The sequence below is a fragment of the Anguilla rostrata genome, chromosome 7 (genome assembly GCF_018555375.3).
Source record: "Anguilla rostrata isolate EN2019 chromosome 7, ASM1855537v3, whole genome shotgun sequence".
Classification (NCBI taxonomy): Eukaryota; Metazoa; Chordata; class Actinopteri; order Anguilliformes; family Anguillidae; genus Anguilla; species Anguilla rostrata.
The window spans coordinates 950,422-970,938 of record NC_057939.1 but is presented as its reverse complement, the minus strand read 5'-3'; the positions used below and the strand labels follow the sequence as shown (position 1 = coordinate 970,938).

The following is a 20,517-nucleotide window of genomic DNA, read 5'->3' as shown; positions in this document are numbered from 1 at the left end:
GTGGCTCTTACATCATCATCATTGTAAAAGTTTACAATGAATCTCACTGACAAAATCACCAAGTATCAGAACCCTGCTGAACATTTAGAACATTCCAACAATACAGACACACCAATCTCCAGTCTGTTCTTCAAAAATATTTATTATAACGAACTGGTGAAGAGCTAATAGTTCAGGTAGTTTTAGTCATGTTCCATTTACATAATGAGTTAACAGGTATAATTTATTGTACCCTGTAAGTCATCCATTAACTTGCAATCTGTCCCACATGGTCAAAATATACAACATATAAATACATTATAAAAACATTACCTAGATTAGTCTTAAAAGAAACACTGATATTCACAGAGAAACCTGCACATGTGCATGCACGCGCACACACACACACACACACACACACACAGCCGGTCAGGCCAAACTGTGGCCCCAGAACTCTCGAAGTGTGGGAACAAAGGTGTTGTTCTTGGTCCTGTAGTACTGCTTCACAAACAGCTGAGGGAGACAAAGAGCAAGATCACTCATGTGCACACATGCACACACAGACACACACTACTGCATGCTCACAACTCACCCTCCCTTTAACATTATTTATTTCATCATCTTCGGAATCTATGATGATGTCATCATCACAATCAGGACGGAGGGAGTCCCTGCCTGAGGTGGAGTCAACACTGCACATTAACACTGTATAATAACACTGCGCATTAACACTGTATAATAACACTGTGCATTAACACTGTATAATAACACTGCACATTAAAACTGTATAATAACACTGTGCATTAACACTGTATAATAACACTGCACATTAAAACTGCATAATAACACTGCACATTAACACTGTATAATAACACTGCGCATTAACACTGCACAGAGAGGGTTAATGCAGTATATCCACAGTATTTCTGTACCTCCACTCTTGGTCCTGAGGGAGAGGACAGGGGACGTCCCCCACATTAATGAAGAGTCAGCGGAGTTTCTAAAGTAAAAAAGGGAAGAATTAATTGCAGTGTATTATTTACCTAAATAATTTCCAGAGCAAATTCTGTTAAAATGGGACACGCACACAGGCACGCCCCTCTCAGATCAGAAATGGATGTATGAGGGCTGTTGCTTACATGCTACAAGCTGAAACACCAGAATGACTGACTGACCGACGCAAGCTGTGTTTGGCCCAGACTCTCTTACTCTTTCTCTGATGAGTTCGGCAGGCATTTCTCAGGGGTCACAGTGCTGCTCAACTTCCTCTTCCGGGTCCCCGGACACCATCCCCTCCTGGGCGACGCAGCCACCGCTGCCCCTGGCGCCGGTCTCCGTGGCGACCGCACTCCGCTGCCAGGGAGACGAGGGGACGACAGAGCAGGCGGAGCGATGTCCGCAAGGCGCAGTCGTTCCAGCCGGACTCGGGGTTGTCTCTGCAGACAGGATATGACCAGAGGAGAAAGCTCCGCCTCTTCCTGTGGGGGGGATGGGGGGGCACCACTCCTGTCCTCCCTCTGGCTCCTCCTCTCCTGCCTTAGATGCTCACTCTTTCTCAGCTCCGCCCTGTTCTCTCCACCTCCACCTGTCCTTTGCTCTTCCTCCAGTCTCCTTTGTTTGAAACAGGCTTCCTGTTCATTACAGGCTCCGCCCCTCCCTTCTTTCCTCTCCGCCCCCTCCTGCCTCTCCCCGCCCCTGTCCAAACTTGCCTGTGATCGTAACTTCACTCCCGTGTAAAGGGAGTGGGGACTCCCCACTCCAGACTCCACCTCCTTGCTCATAATGGGCGTGGCCTGTGCAGTCTCCACCCTCCTACCCTTGGGGGGCGTGAAAGGAAGGTCCTGACTATTCATGGGCTGGATGGGGGAACCACTTCCTTGCCTGCGATTGGCAGGATGTGTCAGAGCGGCGGGGCTCAGAGAGTCAGGCCCGACGCCTGATTGGCTAAGGGAGTTCATTTCCTGACTGGTGCTCCTCACTCGGCCAGAGGGAGGTAGGGACAGAGAGGAGAGGATGGAGTCCCCCATGGAGGACGGGAGAGATGCTAAGAGAGGGGTAGAGACAGAGGGGGAAAGCAAGAGATGGAGAAAGAGAGAGGGGGACAGAGAGGGAGTGGGAATGTGAGAGAAAGAGAGGGGTAGAGACAGAGGGGGAAAGCAAGAGATGGAGAAAGAGAGAGGGGACAGAGAGGGAGTGGGAATGTGAGAGAAAGAGAGGGGGAGAGACATAGGGAGGGAGAAAACAAGAGATAAAGAGAAATGGGGGAAATGGGGGAAGAGAGAGGGAAATGTTCCTTTATCAAACACACAAAACATACACTATTAATTTCTAATATACCACTCCAACCCCTCTAAGATCCCCTCCCCTCAAAACACAAAAAATATTTAATAAATAAATCCCCAAAACACAGCACTCAACCCAATCACATAACACTCAACCTAACACACAACACTCAACCCAACAAACAGCACTCAACCCAACACAGAACACTCAACCAAACACACAGTACTCAACACAACACTCAACACACAATGCTCAACCCAACACACAACACTCAACACAACACTCAACACACAGAGTGCTGTACAGGGAGAGGTGAGTGTTCAGAGACACACCGGCAGTGCTCAGATGTCCCAGGCGTTTGAGGTGCTGTAACAGAGTGTTCAGGAGCACAGGCTGAGAGACTGGCTGCTCACAGTCCTCCAGCACACAGGGGGCAGTGCTGAGCCAAGACACCGTCTGAAAAACACCACGCAAGGTAAAAGAGCCTCAGAATTACACAAGTCTCTGCAAACTTCCTTATCCAGAAAAAGAAACAACAGCATCACAACCTTCAGAAATGAGGACAAAATGCAGGATCAGAGTATCTGTGCAGATCAGAGTATCTGTGCAGATCAGAGTATCTGTGCAGATCAGAGTATCTGTGCAGGATCAGAGTATCTGTGCAGGACCAGAGTATTTGTGCAGGATGAGAGTATCGGTGCAGGATGAGAGTATCTGTGCAGGATGAGAGTATCTGTGCAGGATGAGAGTATCAGTGCAGGATCAAAGCATTTGTGCAGATCAGAGTATCTGTGACATGATAGGCGTAATACCCATTTAAAGCCCCCTGCAGTCACCAGTTAGACTGTTTCCTTGTGAAGAGGGTGCAGATGAGGCGTGCTGGGGGGGGCATACCTGAGCCAGGTCAGGCACAGGCAGCAGCTGGTCCAAACGGGACAGGAATTCCCAAAGCAGCTTCTCTAATGCAGAATCAAACTGGGGGCCATACTGAACCACAAACACCTCCTGAGAGAGAAAGGGGGAGGGAGGGAGGGAGGGAGAAAGAGAGAGAGAGAGAGAGAGGAAGGGAGTGAGAAAGGAGAGGGAGAGAGGAAGAGGGAGAGAGAGAGAGGAAGGGAGTGAGAAAGGAGAGGGAGAGAGGGAGAGGGAGAGGGAGAGAGAGAAGGGGAGGGAGAGAGGGAGAGAAGAACACCATTTATTCCACACATCAATTTTTTTTTAAAAACTAATGATTTAGAACAATTTAGCCCATACCATGTGTTTCTGAGAGTGTGTGTGCGTGTGTGCGTGCGTGTGCGTGTGTGTGTGTGCGTGCGTGCGTGCGTGCGTGCGTGCGTGCGTGTGTGACAACATCTAAAGGATCAATCAATACGCAACAAACCTCACAGCTCAAGGCCGAGCTGTTCGACAAAAAAATGCCAACTGTCTTTTATGAAACAGAGAAGGTAAAAAGCGGGGAGGGCAGGGCTGAGGAAGGCCAGCAGGAAGTGACACGGTGGGTGGGGGGGGGGCTGTGGGCGGGGTCAAACCTGGAAGAATTGCTCTCTTTCAGCAGGCCTGTCCAGAAGAGCTCTCACTAACTGTCGAAAGGTAGAGGCCGAAAACTCCACCTTTTTATCCCTCTGAAACAACACACAGCAGTTAGACACACACGCACTCACAGACACGCATGCACACACTAACACACACAGACACGCACGCACACACTCACACACACACACACACACACACAACAAAAGTGTATGGACCCTCACCCTATTACACAGGGGTGGTTCGATCCTGTCTAGGTGGGGCAGGATAACGGTGGGGTCTGGGGGGTCCTGTGTCCGAAACAACTCCAGGATGAGCTGCAATAAACAGGCACCCCGAAACTCATAAGCACTGGACAATGGAGTTGCACACCTGCACCCCCAAAGCAAGCTCTTTCCAGCCCCTGCTCCCTCATTCAAAAAGCCATAACACCTGTACAGTAGGTCTTAGGGATGAGTACAAGTCACACCTGTACATGCATTTCGAAATATGCGCATCCATTACAAAGGAAACATCAGCTTAAGTACTCTAGAAAGAATCCCACACCCTACAGGCCACCACATAGCAATGAATGCCTCTGTCTAGTAGACTACCTCACCCGGGGTCCCTAACATGCCTCCTGCCCTGCCCCGCCCCTATCCCCCACCCTTTGTCCCTATTGCCCCGCCCTACCCCACCTTGTCCTATGCCCCCTGTTAGCTGTGCCCGTGTGTAACTAGACCATGGACCGCCTGAACACCCGTGACAAACTCCTCCAGCTTCCCATAATGCAGCACATCCTTCCGCTGCATCACGTGCCACATGGCTGCGGAGACCAACCGCAGGGGCGGAGCCATGATACGCAGGGAAGAGAGGGCGAGGGTGTGTTCTACAAGAGCAGAGAGAAAGGGTGAGAGACATCAGCACTGCACTGAGAGAGAGTTAATACAGTATATACACACTGCACTGAGAGAGGGTTAATACAGTATATACACACTGCACACTACAGTACATTAACACTGCACTGAGAGAGAGGGTTAATACAGTATATACACACTGCACACTACAGTACATTAACACTGCACTGAGAGAGAGAGTTAATACAGTATATACACACTGCACTGAGAGAGGGTTAATGCAGTATATACACACTGCACTGAGAGAGGGTTAATACAGTATATACACACTGCACACTACAGTACATTAACACTGCACTGAGAGAGAGGGTTAATACAGTATATACACACTGCACTGAGAGAGGGTTAATGCAGTATATACACACTGCACTGAGAGAGGGTTAATGCAGTATATACACACTGCACTGAGAGAGGGTTAATACAGTATATACACACTGCACACTACAGTACATTAACACTGCACTGAGAGAGAGGGTTAATGCAGTATATACACACTGCACTGAGAGAGGGTTAATACGGGATGTACACACATTCAAACGAAACTACCGTATATCATCACTGCATTGTATAACTCACTATTATTAATATTTTAATATTCCCCAGCTAACGTTAGTCAACAAGTCTACTTCTGTTTTGCTCGGAGCCCTTTGTACTGCCGATGCTTTTCATACCGGATAATGTTAAGCCTGAAGCGGCTGATCCACAACCACTTCTTCAATCTGACACGAGCAGGCTCGCTTAATTTATTCGTCAGACACATTATGAACCGGAACGGAGAGAATCTAGATTTATTCATTTTTTAACAGGTTGTTTATTTATTCGTTTATATGCACATAAATAGGATTTCTGTAAACGTGCTAGCGCGAGCCAAAGGTCATTTTCATTCCCCTGTCAAACAGCCAATAGTCTACCTAACTATGCAGTTAAAAGTGAAGACACGAGCATTCCAAAACTAAGCAAGCACAAATAGCTAAACAGGTCGCCGGTTGCATACCTTCCTCCGTAGAACTCCTCGATTCCATTTCAGAAACAAGTGCAGGTAGTGTTAAAACTTCTCTATTAAGCCAGGTATGGAAAGACAATAGCTGTCTTCCAATCTTGTCAACTTTAAGTTAAAGTTAATAAGCTAATAACCAGCTAAGCGAGAAAGTTCATTATCAACGATTCCAAAGAACAACTGTGGAAAAAAGTAAATACTGACACGTCTTGGCAAAAGTAGTATAAAACGTTTTCTTGAGAACTCTCCACAGCCCGTAGCGAAAAAAAGTAGCTAAAACACAGGAAATCGAGTGTCTCCCGCCGTACCCGCGACCGGAAAAACACGTTAGCTCCGGTACCAGGATGTGACGTCAGGTAAAGTTTCCGCAGCTCTTGGACCATAGAGCGTACGTAGGTCATATATGCTTGTCTAGTGAACTACATAATAACCTATACAGTTCAGTGAGCATGTCGTGGGCGCGTTCAAATCTCGGGACTGATATCTGTGTACCCGGCACTTTATACGGTCTATGATCCTCCATGAACGCGGTTGGGTGGGAATAGTGTTATAGTGATTACGTCTTTTTGTAGGCAAACTCGGGAGTTACTTCCGCTATGGGTTCCTTCGTCGTAAAAAGTAAGTTGCTCACAAGTTGCTATGGGCATGCGAGCCAGTATGACAACAAAAGTGGCGATTGCAATGCGACCATTGTTGTAGTTTAAATATAGCACCTTGTTAGCAACTTACTTTTTAAAAGCACATACCAGCTTCGAAATCCACAGTTGATGTGTTAATGGATTTAATTTATCTCGTAGAACAAAATCACTTAGGCTTACGTTCACCACAGACCTTATTTTCGGCAGAAAATGAAATCCCTATGAGAAAAATGCTTTGGAAATTTGACGAGGGAACCCATGGCTCGAAAATGCCAGCTTACTTCCGGGGTTTAGGACTACAAGCTGTAAATACATGGCGCTGATTGGGGCGCCAAATAAATGAGGAAAAACGAGCATGATTTGAGCATGTGTGCAGAGAAATGTTGTTGGTGTTCTTTGATGATGTAGCAATAGTATCAGCGGTCAGGAGTGCGGGGTTCATTAGTCAGTCGTCCGCAGTCCAAGTTACTTCCTGCCAGAACGAAGTTTGGCTTTCGACGGATACTTCCAGGCTAATGTAACTTGCTATGTAAATGGTAATATTATTTGTTATAACTTTAAAACTGGTTAATTGGTGACTTGGTCAAAATAACTCACACGCAACACAAAATAGGAGAGTAATGATGCCGAGGGGGTGGCAAGGTGACTGGCCGTAGGGGACCTGAGTTCCCGGTGGGTTGGTGAGATGAGAGGATCACATTTATCAACTTACTGGAATAAAGAGTAGGAATTTATTGGTATTGAAATGCACAGAAATATTTGTGTAATGTGAGTGATGAAATTAGGAATACATAGCCCATATAAGGAAATACAGCTGTTAGTGATGTGGCTGAGTGAACAAGCAGGCAACAGTTCCCACTAAATTTTTTAATTTATTTATTTATTTAGGATGCCCATTAGCAATACACAGTGTGCAAATTAAATTGGACAAGATAGTGAGAACAAGCAATGCGCACTACAGGGCGTTACTGATACGCCAGTGTTTGAGTCCTTCAGGGATGGGGGAGTGCGTTGCTCATGCTAACTGTAATCTCTGATTCTGCTTAGGAGCCAAGATGTCCTTCACTCTAAACCACACCCCACTGGCTGTCGAAACATTATTTGTTTCACACTCCATTGCTTTCTAAATAAGTCCTTCATTTTATTTTTAAAATACTCATGTACAGCCATAAATACTTATGTAAATAAGTATAAATGCTTATGTACAGCTAGTCAGCAAGGAAAGAAATGTGTTAAATATTTCTTCATTCTGTAAAGACTGTTTTGACAGGAAGTGGGGAAGGTGGAAGGGGATGAATAGGAAGGACTTTGCCCAACGTTATCTGCCTCTGAATGATCACACAAGCCTGACTAAAGTCCTGTCTGAGTTCTGGTCTTTCGCTGGTTAGTTAGAAGCAAATCATCCACCAACAGTAACTAAAGAGAAAAGAAACAGACCGAAAGAGGACAAGCACTTCATCAGAGGCTTGGGAATGGAGACAACTTCATCACTGATAAAGTGAGTTACTTGTTTTCCATTTTCCATCAAAAATGTTTACTCAGTTTCCCTCACATTATCTCTTTGCCATGGTTAATATGTCCACCTCATATATTGCTTAGTCTCTCTCTCTCTCTCTCTCTCTCTCTGTACTTTTTGTTGTAATAGGAATTTATGAAGTTGTACAAGGACCACAGTGGAAATAAGTCATCATGACTTTATTGTGTTTGTTTTTCTTGATCATTTCATATGTATACTTTAAGCACTACCGACCCCATATGTATTTGAAAATATCTCAAATAAAATCAGTCAATTAAATAGATACTGTAGTGTGCAGTTAGTGTGTATATATTATATTAACCCTCTCCAAGTGCAGTGTTAATGTAGTGTAGTGTGCAGTTAGTGTGTGTATACTGTATGAACCCTCTCTCTCGCAGTGCAGTGTTAATGTAGTGTAGTGTGCAGTTAGTGTGTATATACTGTATGAACCCTCTCTAAGTGCAGTGTTAATGTAGTGTAGTGTGCAGTTAGTGTGTATATACTGCATGAACCCTCTCTCGCAGTGTAGTGTGCACTCAGTGTGTATATATTATATTAACCCTCTCTCTCTCAGTGCAGTGTTAATGTAGTGTAGTGTGCAGTTAGTGTGTATATGCTGTATGAACCCTCCCTCGCAGTGTAATGTGCAGTCAGTGTGTATATACTGTATTAACGCTGTCAGTAAAGTGTTGACCCTTTTTAACCCCGCCCCCAGGTCAGTTTCGAGGAGGGTGTGGTCAGCCCCCCAGAGGCCCTTCAGAGCATGCTCCTGTGACAGAGCCACGAGGAAGGGCGTTACTGCGGGAACGCTGCAGGAGCTGAAAGAGAGGGTGAGAGAGACAAGAGTGAGAGGGTAGTGGGCAGAGCTGTGCAGTGAGGGGGCAGAGCTGTGCAGTGAGGGGGCAGAGCTGTGCAGTGAGGGGGCAGGGTGGTGTGTGGGGGTGGAGCTGTGTGCTCAGGGGGCAGAGCTGTGTTGAGAGGGGGCAGGGTGGTGTGTGGGGGTGGAGCTGTGTGCTCAGGGGGCAGAGCTGTGTTGAGAGGGGGCAGGGTGGTGCGTGGGGGTGGAGCTGTGTGCTCAGGGGGCGGAGTCATGCTGTGATTGACGCTGCGTCTCCAGGTTGCACATGCCCTGCTGCTCTCCTCCATGTCGCTCAGTCTGGTCTGTGAGGAGGACGGGACGGAGGTGGAGTCAGAGGACTTCCTCCTCAGCCTGCCTGATAACACTGTCCTGATGGGCCTGGAGCCCGGACAAACATGGACCCCATCACATGTGAGTGTGTGTGTGTGTGTGTGTGTGTGTGTGTGTGTGAGTGTATGTGTGTATGAGTATGTGAGTGTGTGTGTGTGTGTGTGTGTATGAGTATGTGAGTGTGTGTATGTGTGTGTGTGTATGAGTATGTGAGTGTGTGTATGTGTGTGTGTGTATGAGTATGTGAGTGTGTGTGTGTGTGTGTGTGTGTGTGTGTAGTACTGATTTATATGTATGTACTACTCATGACATCCAAACCAGTACTGCATTATCCTTCTCTCTCTTCCCCCCTCCCTCTCTCAGAAATCTCAGGGGGGTGGAGTCTTGTTCTCCTCCACCAATAAGAAGCCCCGTACAGGGCGTGACATTGCAAGAGTGACCTTTGACTTCTACCGGCTGAACCCGCGTGACGTGTTCGGCTCCCTGAGTGTAAAGGCCACCTTCCAGGGCCTCTACTCCATCAGCGCCGACTTCAAATGCCTGGGACCCAAAAAAGTGCTGAGGTAAGAGAGGGAGGAGGGGGGCGGAGGAGAGGAAGGAGAGAGAGGGGGAGAGGGAGGAGGAGGAAAAGGGGAGGAAGAGCAGGAGAGGAAGAGTGGGAGGAGGAGAGGGGGAAGAGGAAGGAGAGGGAGAAAGAGAGAGAAAGAGAGGGGAGAGGGAGGAGGGGAGAGAGGGAGAGGTGGAGAGAGAGAAAGAGAGGAGAGGGAGGGGGGCTTGTACTTGGTATTGCCGGTCCTCTATTTTTATCTTTTATCTCTATCTTTTATCCCTTTGTTTGCTCTCTCTCTCTCTTTCTCTCTCAGGGAAGCTCTGCGTGTGGCCTCCTCGTTGCTACAGGCTGTTGGTCACATGCTGATCACATCGGCCTCTGTGATTCGCCGCATCATCGAGGGGGCGGAACACTGGCAGCCCCACCCTTCCCCAGAGGGATCCGCCTACCTTTCAGGACACTGGGACTGAGCCAGCCCTCACTAACCCCCCCCCCCCCTTTCAGATAGAGGGAAATGTCTCAACCCTGAGCTCCACCCCTGTAGGTGTGGCTCCCTCCAGGCTAGCCTTCCTCAGTGTGTGATCTTCACTTATCTGTTGGGATCGAGGTGTCAGTCAAGGCCTTATAAAACCTTACAGAGCACATGTTGTTCCGTACATTTCATGCTCAGATGCATGCTTGCATTAATGAGAATTGCATCTGTGAGGGAATTACACATCGCCGTACAAATACTACCCCCAATTCTGTACCCGATTACAGCTGAAACATAATTTATTATCAGCTGATTGCGCATAATTATTGATGTGAAATGCTCCTGAACTCATTGTTGCTTGTCTTATAAAACTGTAAATACATTGTTTATGGTTTCACTTTCTTAAAAAGTACCTGCTTCAGGCCAGTATTTCAGATTATGAAACCATTACATAAAGGGAATGTTTATTTTTTAAAAACTGAAAAAAGAATACTGCAGATACAGAACTTCACTGGCCAGCATATTATATTTAGTTATGAAACATCTGATTTCTGTTCTCTCTGAAATATCACAGACTGCACAGGCTTAGTAGATGCACATTAATGAACTGTTCACATCCTCGTATGATTAGGCAAAATTTACAGTTTATTACAAACAATTATAAATGCCAGTCCAGTGGCCAGACCCATGGCTGTGTGCTTAGAGACAGGGCTTCAGGTGCCAAATGCCTCCATTACACTAAACCATGAATGCTACCCCCTACATCCAAAACCCTATTCCCTACGCCCTACCCCCTGAACCCTATCCCCTACGTCCTAAACCCTACGCTGCTGCCCAGGTCTTCCAGTCAGATTGTGACATCACAGAAGGTACTTGTCAGAACACTGTAGCAGGAGCTCCCTGAACTAAACTGCCTGGAGGGTAGCAGGTGGGTAGCCTATAAGTGCTTCTATCGCCACCTAGTGGTAAGGTGTCGTTAGGGTTTAAACTTCAGCAAGACAAGCTCATTCCCAGCACTGCTCATCACAGCAAGCACACCCAGGGGAAAGCTTTACACACAAAACCACACTTCAAGTAAATGGCTCTTTCCAGCCTGGGATTTCAAGTACATTTACATTTTTCCAAAAAAAAAAAAAAAAATACACAAAAAAAAAATTTATATCAAATTCAATCAGACACTGCTAGACAGAAGATAAATTATCAGAACTCTGACTATATCCCATTTTCAGAGCTGTACCTCTGTCCCTCCAGGCAAAGTTCAGAGGTTAAAGGTCACAGTAAAAGGCTTGAGATCGGGGTGCTCCTAAAGTTCAGGCTCAATCCAAGATAGCCTGCTGCAGAGCGCTGTCACCATGGCAACTTCGCGATTACTATCGGGGACACAGACTCACGCTGTTTGTAGTTCGGCAGTTGACATCCTCAAAGTGAGCAGTTAAGACCTTTGGAACCACATAACACACACTCACATGTAAAGGAAACGTGCAGCACACACTCGCATGTAAACGAAACGTGCAGCACACACTCGCATGTAAAGGAAACGTGCAGCACACACTCGCATGTAAAGGAAACGTGCAGCACACACTCGCATGTAAAGGAAACGTGCAGCACACACTCGCATGTAAAGGAAACGTGCAGCACACACTCGCATGTAAAGGAAACGTGCAGCACACACTCGCATGTAAAGGAAACGTGCAGCACACACTCGCATGTAAAGGAAACGTGCAGCACACACTCGCATGTAAAGGAAACGTACAGCACACACTCGCATGTAAAGGAAACGTACAGCACACACTCGCATGTAAAGGAAACGTACAGCACACACTCGCATGTAAAGGAAACGTGCAGCACACACTCGCATGTAAAGGAAACGTACAGCACACACTCGCATGTAAAGGAAACGTACAGCACACACTCGCATGTAAAGGAAACGTACAGCACACACTCGCATGTAAGCTGCGATACTCTGCACTACGCAGTCCGCCCCTCTCATGGCGGAAACACTGAAGAGGCTCCGCCCCTCTCATGGCGGAAACACTGAAGAGGCTCCGCCCCTCTCATGGCGGAAACACTGAAGAGGCTCCGCCCCTCTCATGGCGGAAACACTGAAGAGGCTCCGCCCCTCTCATGGCGGAAACACTGAAGAGGCACGCTGAGCATACAGAGCTTCCCGCCAACCCGCCGGTGTGCTGTCAGATTCCAAAGGAAAGCAGAACACACACGTGCTCTGCTTTAATAGGTGGGGAACCAGACATACACACACCGGCACACCTGCACACACACACAGGCACACCTGCACAGGCAAACCTGCAACACACACACCGGCACACCTGCACACACACACAGGCACACCTGCACACACAGGCACACCTGCACACACACACCGGCACACCTGCACACACACACACACACACCGGCACACCTGCACACACACACAGGCACAACTGCACACACACACCTGCACACACACAGGCACACCTGCACAGGCAAACCTGCAACACACACACTGTACTGCATCTAGGTGTATCTCAGACTGACATCCCAGATCAGCAATCTTATCTTCACCAGGAGAAAAGGGAGAGGTTTTACAATGATGCAGCTGATAGTATACGCCACATAGCTCAGGAGGTAAGACCGATTGTCTGGCAGTCGGAGGGTTGCCGGTTCAAACCCCGCCCTGGGCATGTCGAAGTGTCCTTGAGCAAGACACCTAACCCCTAACTGCTCTGGCGAATGAGAGGCATCAATTGTAAAGCGCTTTGGATAAAAGCGCTATATAAATGCAGTCCATTTGCCTAGATCTTCCTCTCCACAACGGCATCCTCTTGGTCACACCCTTCATCCCATAAGGAGAGGAACCTTCCCAAAGACTGTGTGTGAACGTGTACGTGAGAGAGAAAGAGGTGTGTTAGACCCTCAAATCATCACATTCTAGAGTGAATTCATTTTTGTTTTGTTTTATGGAGTGGAAAGTGAAATATGCTCTGTCTGAATTTACAATCCAAAACACTGAATTTAATAAAAACACAATAAACTTAGTTGCACACAAATCATATTTTATACTCAGCAACACGAGTTACATATGATTGGTAAATAATCTAATATGAATTAAGTGAAAGGAGTACGAGCTGTCAATAATGCAAAATTGTGCGAAGTCATTTTGGTGCAAAAGCTGCTAAGCCCCCCCCCGCCCAAATAAGACAACCATTCCCCCTCTCACACAGAACATTTTCCCTCCAACACTGCAGACAAATCAACAGGGGTTCTGGCCACCAAGGAAAGAGCGAAACACGAATGTGAACTTGTCAAGGTTTACCCCACAGATGAGGACCTCGGGACTGTGTAATATAATGGCTATAATGGCAGCGGTATGCCCTTAAAAACACAAAAATAAATAAATAAGTGCTCACCTGCAAAAATCACTTCATAAGAAATAACCTGGGTTGATCATTGAGTGATATCTCACACACACACACACACACACACACCTTGTTCAGGTGACACGGGGCAGAGAGATAGGAAGGGCTGTGGGGGGAGGGGGGAGGCGGTGCTCAGTCGCTGATGTTGACCTCCACCTCCGCCATGCCGCTCTCCTGAAAGGTGAACCAGTCGCGCACCTGCTGCGCGCTCATGCCCGACTTCCTACAGAGCGCGCTCAGATCGGCCTCTCCAGGCTCCGCCCCCGTCTGCCTCCAGAACAGCTCCAGCGGCCGGATGTCCGTCCCGCCCGCCGCGCTCTTGGCCTTTTCCGCCGCCGCCGGCTCGGCCACGCCCCGGGCGCCCGCAGGGGGCGGAGCCGGCACGTCGGTGGCTCCGCCCCCATTCTCCATGTTCCTGCGGCGGTCGCCGTGGGCGATCTCCGCCATGATCTGGTCGTGCTCGCGCTTGCTGCGCACCCAGCGCAGGTTCCCGTTCTTCACACGGTAGCGGGCGTCGCCGAACCACTGGATGACGTCGGGGCGGGGCAGGCGGGTCTGCTGCACCAGCTGCGTGTAGTCCTCGCTGGTGGGCCACTGGCAGCGCAGGAAGAACTGCTTCAGCACCGCCAGCTGCTCTTTGGTCTTGCGCAGGCGCCCCCTGCTGGTCAGGAGGACCGGGCTCGGGGACGAGGAGGCAAGGCAGGACGTCGGATCCAGTGGAGAGTCCTCCTGCTTCAGCACCTTCGCCTTCTCTCCGCCCCGCTCCGCCCAAACGCCGGCGCTGTCTGCGGGCGGCGTCCTGGGGCTCTCCACGGAGACCACCATGTCCTCCTCCACGCTGCTGTCCAGCAGGCCGTCCTCAGCTCCGCCCCCTGCTGCGTGTTCCTGCCCCGCCCCCTGCGGCGGGCGCTGCCCGTTGCTCCTCAGCTGGTAGCGGCTGTCGCTGAACCACTTGCGCACCTCGCCGCGGGATAGGCCGGTCTCCGCCTGCAGCCGCCGAAGCTCCGCCTCCGACAGCCAGTTATCCCGCAGGAAGCTGCGGCGCAGGGCTCGGAGCTGCAGCCGCGACTTCCTGCCCCGCCCCTGCCCGCCAAGCCCAGGCGGCGCCACCACGAACAGAGGGCTGGGGGCGGGGTCCAGCCCCCGCCTCAGCGCCAGGGGGCGGCGGCCTCGCGACAGGTAGAGCGGCCGGGTCCGCCGGAACAGGAAGTCCCGCACGCCGCCGCCCGTGACTCCGCCCATCCCCCGCTGCCCGTCGCCGCTTCCCCAGAACTTGGGCGAGTAAGTGCGCATCTCCTCCTCCTCCACCTCCTCCTGGTCCCCCTCCTCCTCCTGTTTGGGGAGCGGTGGGCGGAGGCCCTGGATGGCGGCCAGCTTGCGGCGCGTCTCCTCGATCTCCTCGCCCGCCCAGCTGATGCCGTAGCGCACGCGCTGCACCATGAACCACACCCTGACGGCGTCGAGCGGCAGGCCACACCCCCGCGCCAGCGCCCCCGCCTCCGCCGCCGTGGGGTAGGGGAAGGCGTTGAAGGCCTGCACCAGCTCCGGCACGCCGTCTAGCTCCTGCGTCTGGTCCGAGCGCGTCCACACCAGCTTCAGCCCCTCCGCCACCAGGGGGAGACACACCACGGCCGCGCGGTTATGGCCCGAGCCTGCCCCGCCCTCGCTGCTGCCCTCGCTGTCCGAGTGACCGGGGGGCAGGGGGGGCAGCCGGGGGGGGCACCCCTGGCTAAGGACAGGAGAGTCGCTGTCTGGCCGCGCCCCTCCCTCTTTGGGTCCCGCCTCCTCGAGCTCGCTCCGTGTTACACTGCCGGGATCACTGTCCGTCACCACTGACAACGACCCCCCATCCTGGGACATGGGCTGTAAAGAAAGAGGGAGAGTAGGTGAGATTCACCCTCCCACCCCGGGAAGGGATCTGCAGGTAAGGAGCAGGTTCACCTTCACTGTCTCAGGTAGGTCAATATGGCTACCAAACGCAAGGGCCTGTGCAGCCAATCAGACGTTAGGCTCAGAAAAGGTTTTCAATGTCAGCCAGTCAGGATACAACAGGCTGACAAACAGCCTGGCACAGGTGCAACAGCTAAGTTTTTCACTTGGATTGACAGCAGAGAAATGAATCATTCATTCAGCTCAAATCCTCAGAATACAAGAATACACTGAGGTCCTTACAGTGCCCTACTGAGGCCCTTACAGTGCCCTACTGAGGTCCTTGCAGTGCCCTACTGAGGCCCTTACAGTGCCCTACTGAGGTCCTTACAGTGCCCTACTGAGGTCCTTACAGTGCCCTACTGAGGCCCTTACAGTGCCCTACTGAGGCCCTTACAGTGCCCTACTGAGGCCCTTACAGTGCCCTACTGAGGTCCTTGCAGTGCCCTACTGAGGCCCTTACAGTGCCCTACTGAGGTCCTTACAGTGCCCTGCTGAGGTCCTTACAGTGCCCTGCTGAGGTCCTTACAGTGCCCTACTGAGGTCCTTACAGTGCCCTACTGAGGTCCTTGCAGTGCTCTACTGAGGCCCTTACAGTGCCCTACTGAGGTCCTTGCAGTGCTCTACTGAGGCCCTTACAGTGCCCTACTGAGGTCCTTACAGTGCCCTACTGAGGCCCTTACAGTGCCCTACTGAGGCCCTTGCAGTGCCCTACTGAGGCCCTTACAGTGCCCTACTGAGGCCCTTACAGTGCCCTACTGAGGTCCTTGCAGTGCCCTACTGAGGCCCTTACAGTGCCCTACTGAGGTCCTTACAGTGCCCTGCTGAGGTCCTTACAGTGCCCTACTGAGGTCCTTACAGTGCCCTACTGAGGTCCTTACAGTGCCCTGCTGAGGTCCTTACAGTGCCCTACTGAGGTCCTTACAGTGCCCTACTGAGGCCCTTGCAGTGCCCTACTGAGGTCCTTACAGTGCCCTACTGAGGCCCTTGCAGTGCCCTACTGAGGTCCTTACAGTGCCCTACTGAGGCCCTTACAGTGCCCTACTGAGGCCCTTACAGTGCCCTACTGAGGTCCTTACAGTGCCCTACTGAGGTCCTTACAGTGCCCTACTGAGGCCCTTGCAGTGCCCTACTGAGGTCCTTGCAGTGCCCTACTGAGGCCCTTACAGCGCTCACAGAATATTCACATCACACCAACAGGAAAAGCAACAGAATCTGACCAAACTCTGCCCACCGCTTCCTGCAAGCTCCTCCTACCTGCTCCTCGCACACGCTCAGTGGGGCCAGGCTGGAGTCCTACCTGCTCCTCGCACACGCTCAGTGCGGCCAGGCTGGAGACGGGATGGACGGTGTGCAGGTGCTGGCTGAGTCCTCGGACGTCCCCTGCATGGAAACCGCAGATCCCACAGGCGTAGCCCCCTCCCCCACCGCTCTCCTCCTCCACGCTGGCCCTTCCTCCGCTCCCTGTTTTCTCCTGCTCCTCCTCTTCCTCTGCACTCCCCTGCGCCTCCTTTTCCTCCTGCTCCTGCTCCTCCTTATCCTCCGCACGGCCGCCAATCCCCCGTATCTCCGACCACTCTTCCCTGGGGTCGCAGCTGATCCCCGAGGGGTCCCTCTCTGTCTGGGGGACGGGGCTGCTCTCCATAGCTTTTTAAAACTGTTTTAACTGATTAACACTTGATTGGCTGTGTGTGTGGGAAAGGTGATTTCCAGAGGCTGAAAGCACAAGGATGGTGCTGTGGCTGAGCCTGCTGGGTAATGGAGTTTGTGCCAGATTGGACCTCCACCTCAGAGCAGACCCCTCAGCTGTTTCTGACTGAGCTGGTGAGTAGTCCTGTCTTGGTCTAGCTGCTTGAATCAGTCCCCAAATTCTGACCAATCACAGGCCCTTCTGTCTCCACTCTATCCTCTTGGAGTCCAATTACAAAACTTCTGTCCTCCCTCTAGAGAATAAACACAAAAAGCATATAATTGTTTACGTACGTTCCATTCGGCGAGTAGCTCCGATGAAAAGCTTTTTCTGCGTTTCTGAACACGCCGGGCTGTGACACACGCTACACTTCCGGCCTGAGCGGCAGTGCTCCCAGTTCAGACCGCGTTCGTAAGCACTCCTTTCCCGGGACGGGCCTCAGATTCGCTCAGCTTTAGCATACAGCCACTAAAAAGCACTACCCTGGTAGCCACCGGACAGTAGGATCGCTACCTCCGAGGAGACAGAGCTCATGAATTATGCCACTGCTAACGGGCTAGAAAAGCTAACATCTTTCTGACAAAACACACACGCACACTACGTCAGAGAGCAGGCACTAACTTGTCACGCGCAAAACGTTCAACTGCAGACTGACAGCAGCTCACATCGGGCTACTACAAAACAGCGAGCCGTACGACATCGCATGGTAAACTTGCTAATGTTAGCTACTAAGTAATGTCACATTCAGTAACTAGCTTTTCCAAACGCAGAGTGCAATCCAAAGCTAACGTTACACATTTATATTGACAAGCAGACGCGATGGCACGGGAATCCTCGTAGTTTCATAAACGTACCTGTTATTTCTAGTGAAACGGAAAGCGACAGCGGGAGTTACTGCATTGCAAGTGTCGTCATTTCTTTCCAGAATGTGCTTTGCTTTTAGTTCGCCAGATACCTTCGCTCGTCTCCCGTTTCCTAAATATATGAAACGCCGTAGAGCTTGCTGTCTCCTGCGCTAACGGTTGTTCAGCTCGCTGGGGTAAAGCAAGGGGGTTTCGGGGGAACATGTGCGGACAGCACTGTTTGTTATGCTACACGTATGTGTATGTCGTACAGGGCATCGTACAGACACTATAGCATGCTAACTGCGCACTGCCCAAATTAAATCTTTCCGGCAAATTCGTGAGTGTCCCCGGGCTTACTCAGATACGAGCCCTTGGCCCTTCCGCCATTTCTGTGATTGAACAGGGGGCGTGTTTTCACTGCTATAAACAAGGCGATAATTGGACGAGCACAGCCATGTATGGCAAGCCAAATGGCATAAACTTCCGAAGGCGTTACTTAAAGGAAACTAAATTTATTGGACCACCTTGACCACATTTTGGAAATGGCTGTTCTTTCCTAGAAAGCAAATTAACCGCGCAGCCTATCATGCAAAGACGTGCTTATGCACATTGAAAGCTGAATTTAAGTTTAACATGTAGTTGAAAATGAATTATTTGAAGGAAGAAAACCAGAGAGCAAGAGAGGGAGAGAGACTAAGCAATATATGAAGTCGACATATTAACCATGGCAAAGAGATAAAAGAGATAATGTGAGGGAAACTGAATAAGATTTTTTGATGGACAATGTTACCTGTTCAACTTGTAAATATAATTAACTAAATCCTCACAGTTAACTAAATCCTCTCAATGGTCTATTGTGTGTGTGCATGCGTGCGTGTGTGTGTGTGTGCTTGTGTATGTGTGTTTATGTAATGCTTTGGCAATATTTACTGTATGTATTTCATGCCAATAAAGCAAATTGAATTGAATTGAGAGAGAGAGGGTGAGTGAGTGAGAGAGAGGGAGGGAGAGTGAGTGAGAGGGAGATAGAGAGAAATATGTGACAGCCTACCTTGAGCTAAGAAGACAAGAAAAAAACATGTATTATAATTCCAATCTGATCAATTCCAGAAAGCTAACTATTTTTTTAAATGATATTTTTCACTCCACTTTTATTAATGTTATCCAATTATATAGTATGTCATCAATGTAATAGCCTGCATGCGTGGGTGTGCGCGCATGCTTCTGTGCATGTGTGTGTGCGGGCGTGCGTGCATGTGTGTGTGCTTGCGTATATGTGTGTGTGTGCGTCTGTGCATGTGTGTGTGCAGGTGCGTGTGTGTGTGTGTGTGTGTGTGCATGTGTGTGTGCATGCGTGTGGGTGCGTGCATGTGTGTGTGTGTCTACACTGCTGCCAACAGGACAGCCCCCATCTACTTGCAGGACATGATTTGATTCTATGTGCCTGCTCGACCACTCCGCTCTGCGGCAGCAGGGCGACTTGTAACCCCTCCCACCCGCCCAAAGGGATCACAGAGCCTCTCCACCCTAGCTCCCCAGTGGTGGAACGAACTCCCCGTCCCTCTTCGAACCTCCCCCTCACTACCCATCTTCCGCCGTGGCCTGAAGACTCATCTCTTCAGACTATACCTAGACTAACCACCACCACGCTGTATATATCACTCTAAATCTACCCCCCCTCCTTTTTCATGACACTTGTTACATGTTGCCCCATCCCAGCACTTGTTGTAATTTGTATTTGTCCTAATACTGTAGCTTATTCTTCTGCCTAGTTGGCTTTGCAGAGGTTAGGTCTGAATAGTGTTCACTGTGTGAACTAAACTGTGTTCTTGGCTAGAAATAGCTGTACAAAATAAGTATTGTACTTTACTGAACCTGTGTTTAGCAGTTGTCTATGACCATGAAATGCACTTTTTGTACGTCGCTTTGGATAAAAGCGTCTGCCAAATAAATGTAATGTAATGTGTGTGTGTGCGTGTGCATGTGTGTGTGTGAAAGGGAGAAGTTCTTGTTTCTCATGTCTTCACTGCAACCGCACATCTGTCACTTAAACCAACATGTGCCTGTGTCTGGTATCAGAGCTTCCGAAAAGAGAGATAGAGACAGACAGAGAGAGAGAGAGAGAGGGAGAGAGAGAGACAGACACAGAGAGAGGGAGAGACAGAGACAGACAGAGAGAGAGAGAGAGGGAGAGACAGACACAGACACACAGAGAAAAAGCTGCCTGGTTCCAGCTCAGAGGACGAGACTGAAGATGGACACCAATCAAACGTACATAAACACAGAGGACACACCCCACCTGCAGGGTGCTGGGGTATCTGAGGACACACCCCATCTGACGGATGTTGTTGCAGGGGGAACACGTTTCGGGGTGCAAGGTGCTGGTCCTGGGGGAGGCTCTGCAGGTACTGTACCTTCCATACCGCAGGTAAAATGGGCCTGGCTGTGCCTCAGGCTGAGCCTGCCATGGGCAGTCAGCAGCAGTTAGCAGCAGTCAGCAGCAGTTAGCAACAGTTAACAGCAGTTAGCAGCAGTTAGCAGCAGCAGTTAGCAGCAACAGTTAGCAGCAGTCAGTCGAAAGGAATGT

The 20,517-nt window shown here is 50.0% G+C and overlaps 4 protein-coding genes across 9 annotated transcripts in view; 2 read left to right on the top strand and 2 right to left on the bottom strand.

Annotated features, from left to right (window-relative positions):
• Window positions 1-122: 122 nt before the first annotated feature.
• tinf2 (TERF1 (TRF1)-interacting nuclear factor 2) lies at window positions 123-4,401 on the bottom strand. The gene is made up of 8 exons (XM_064342262.1): window positions 4,017-4,401; window positions 3,792-3,884; window positions 3,157-3,267; window positions 2,595-2,718; window positions 1,189-2,023; window positions 912-979; window positions 572-654; window positions 123-492 (listed from the first exon to the last, which is right to left on the bottom strand). Exons 5-8 carry the CDS (start codon window positions 2,004-2,006, stop codon window positions 409-411), a joined length of 1,053 nt encoding a protein of 350 aa, XP_064198332.1. The 5' UTR covers window positions 2,007-2,023; window positions 2,595-2,718; window positions 3,157-3,267; window positions 3,792-3,884; window positions 4,017-4,401; the 3' UTR covers window positions 123-408.
• A 1,533-nt stretch (window positions 4,402-5,934) lies between these two features.
• Window positions 5,935-10,432, top strand: cideb (cell death inducing DFFA like effector b). Of its 3 annotated transcripts, none has more exons than XM_064342260.1 (6): window positions 5,935-6,041; window positions 7,581-7,821; window positions 8,555-8,669; window positions 8,957-9,109; window positions 9,392-9,591; window positions 9,892-10,432. In XM_064342260.1, the coding sequence occupies exons 2-6, from the start codon at window positions 7,796-7,798 to the stop codon at window positions 10,046-10,048; spliced, it is 651 nt and encodes a 216-aa protein (XP_064198330.1). In that variant the 5' UTR covers window positions 5,935-6,041; window positions 7,581-7,795; the 3' UTR covers window positions 10,049-10,432. The 3 variants fall into 3 exon arrangements, with proteins under 3 accessions (XP_064198330.1, XP_064198331.1, XP_064198329.1); XM_064342261.1 differs by lacking the exon at window positions 5,935-6,041 and adding an exon at window positions 6,717-6,859 and having other exon boundaries at window positions 7,594-7,821; XM_064342259.1 differs by lacking the exon at window positions 5,935-6,041 and adding an exon at window positions 6,722-6,859.
• Window positions 10,433-12,988: 2,556 nt separating this feature from the next.
• homezb (homeobox and leucine zipper encoding b) lies at window positions 12,989-18,326 on the bottom strand. Of its 3 annotated transcripts, XM_064342253.1 has the most exons (4): window positions 17,940-18,080; window positions 16,735-17,338; window positions 16,653-16,691; window positions 12,989-15,329 (listed from the first exon to the last, which is right to left on the bottom strand). In XM_064342253.1, the coding sequence occupies exons 2-4, from the start codon at window positions 17,038-17,040 to the stop codon at window positions 13,599-13,601; spliced, it is 2,076 nt and encodes a 691-aa protein (XP_064198323.1). In that variant the 5' UTR covers window positions 17,041-17,338; window positions 17,940-18,080; the 3' UTR covers window positions 12,989-13,598. The 3 variants fall into 3 exon arrangements, with proteins under 3 accessions (XP_064198323.1, XP_064198322.1, XP_064198324.1); XM_064342252.1 differs by lacking the exon at window positions 16,653-16,691 and having other exon boundaries at window positions 16,696-17,338; window positions 17,940-18,326; XM_064342254.1 differs by lacking the exons at window positions 16,653-16,691; window positions 16,735-17,338; window positions 17,940-18,080 and adding an exon at window positions 17,379-17,776.
• LOC135258728 (E3 ubiquitin-protein ligase TRIM39-like) overlaps window positions 18,318-20,517 on the top strand; it is an 11,007-nt gene continuing 8,807 nt past the window's right edge. For both annotated transcript variants that reach the window (XM_064342256.1, XM_064342257.1), the window contains exon 1: window positions 18,318-20,335. In XM_064342256.1, the coding sequence (XP_064198326.1) occupies window positions 19,912-20,335 (424 nt within the window). In that variant the 5' untranslated portion in view covers window positions 18,318-19,911. The remainder of the gene's footprint in view (window positions 20,336-20,517) is intronic.

Bases quoted from the DNA above. Each gene is read 5' to 3' on its own strand.
- cideb (XM_064342260.1), top strand. From the start codon at position 7,796: ATGGAGACAACTTCATCACTGATAAA. The intron at 7,822-8,554 runs GTGAGTTACTTG...CCCCGCCCCCAG, and splicing joins ACAACTTCATCACTGATAAA to GTCAGTTTCGAGGAGGGTGT. The intron at 9,592-9,891 runs GTAAGAGAGGGA...TTTCTCTCTCAG, and splicing joins GGACCCAAAAAAGTGCTGAG to GGAAGCTCTGCGTGTGGCCT.
- homezb (XM_064342252.1), bottom strand. From the start codon at position 17,040: ATGGAGAGCAGCCCCGTCCCCCAGACAGAGAGGGACCCCTCGGGGATC. The intron at 15,330-16,695 runs GTAGGACTCCAG...CTTTCTTTACAG, and splicing joins TGAGCGTGTGCGAGGAGCAG to CCCATGTCCCAGGATGGGGG.
- tinf2 (XM_064342262.1), bottom strand. From the start codon at position 2,006: ATGGGGGACTCCATCCTCTCCTCTCTGTCCCTACCTCCCTCTGGCCGA. The intron at 655-911 runs GTACAGAAATAC...ACTCCACCTCAG, and splicing joins CCTCAGGACCAAGAGTGGAG to GCAGGGACTCCCTCCGTCCT. The intron at 493-571 runs GTGAGTTGTGAG...TGTCTCCCTCAG, and splicing joins TAAATAATGTTAAAGGGAGG to CTGTTTGTGAAGCAGTACTA.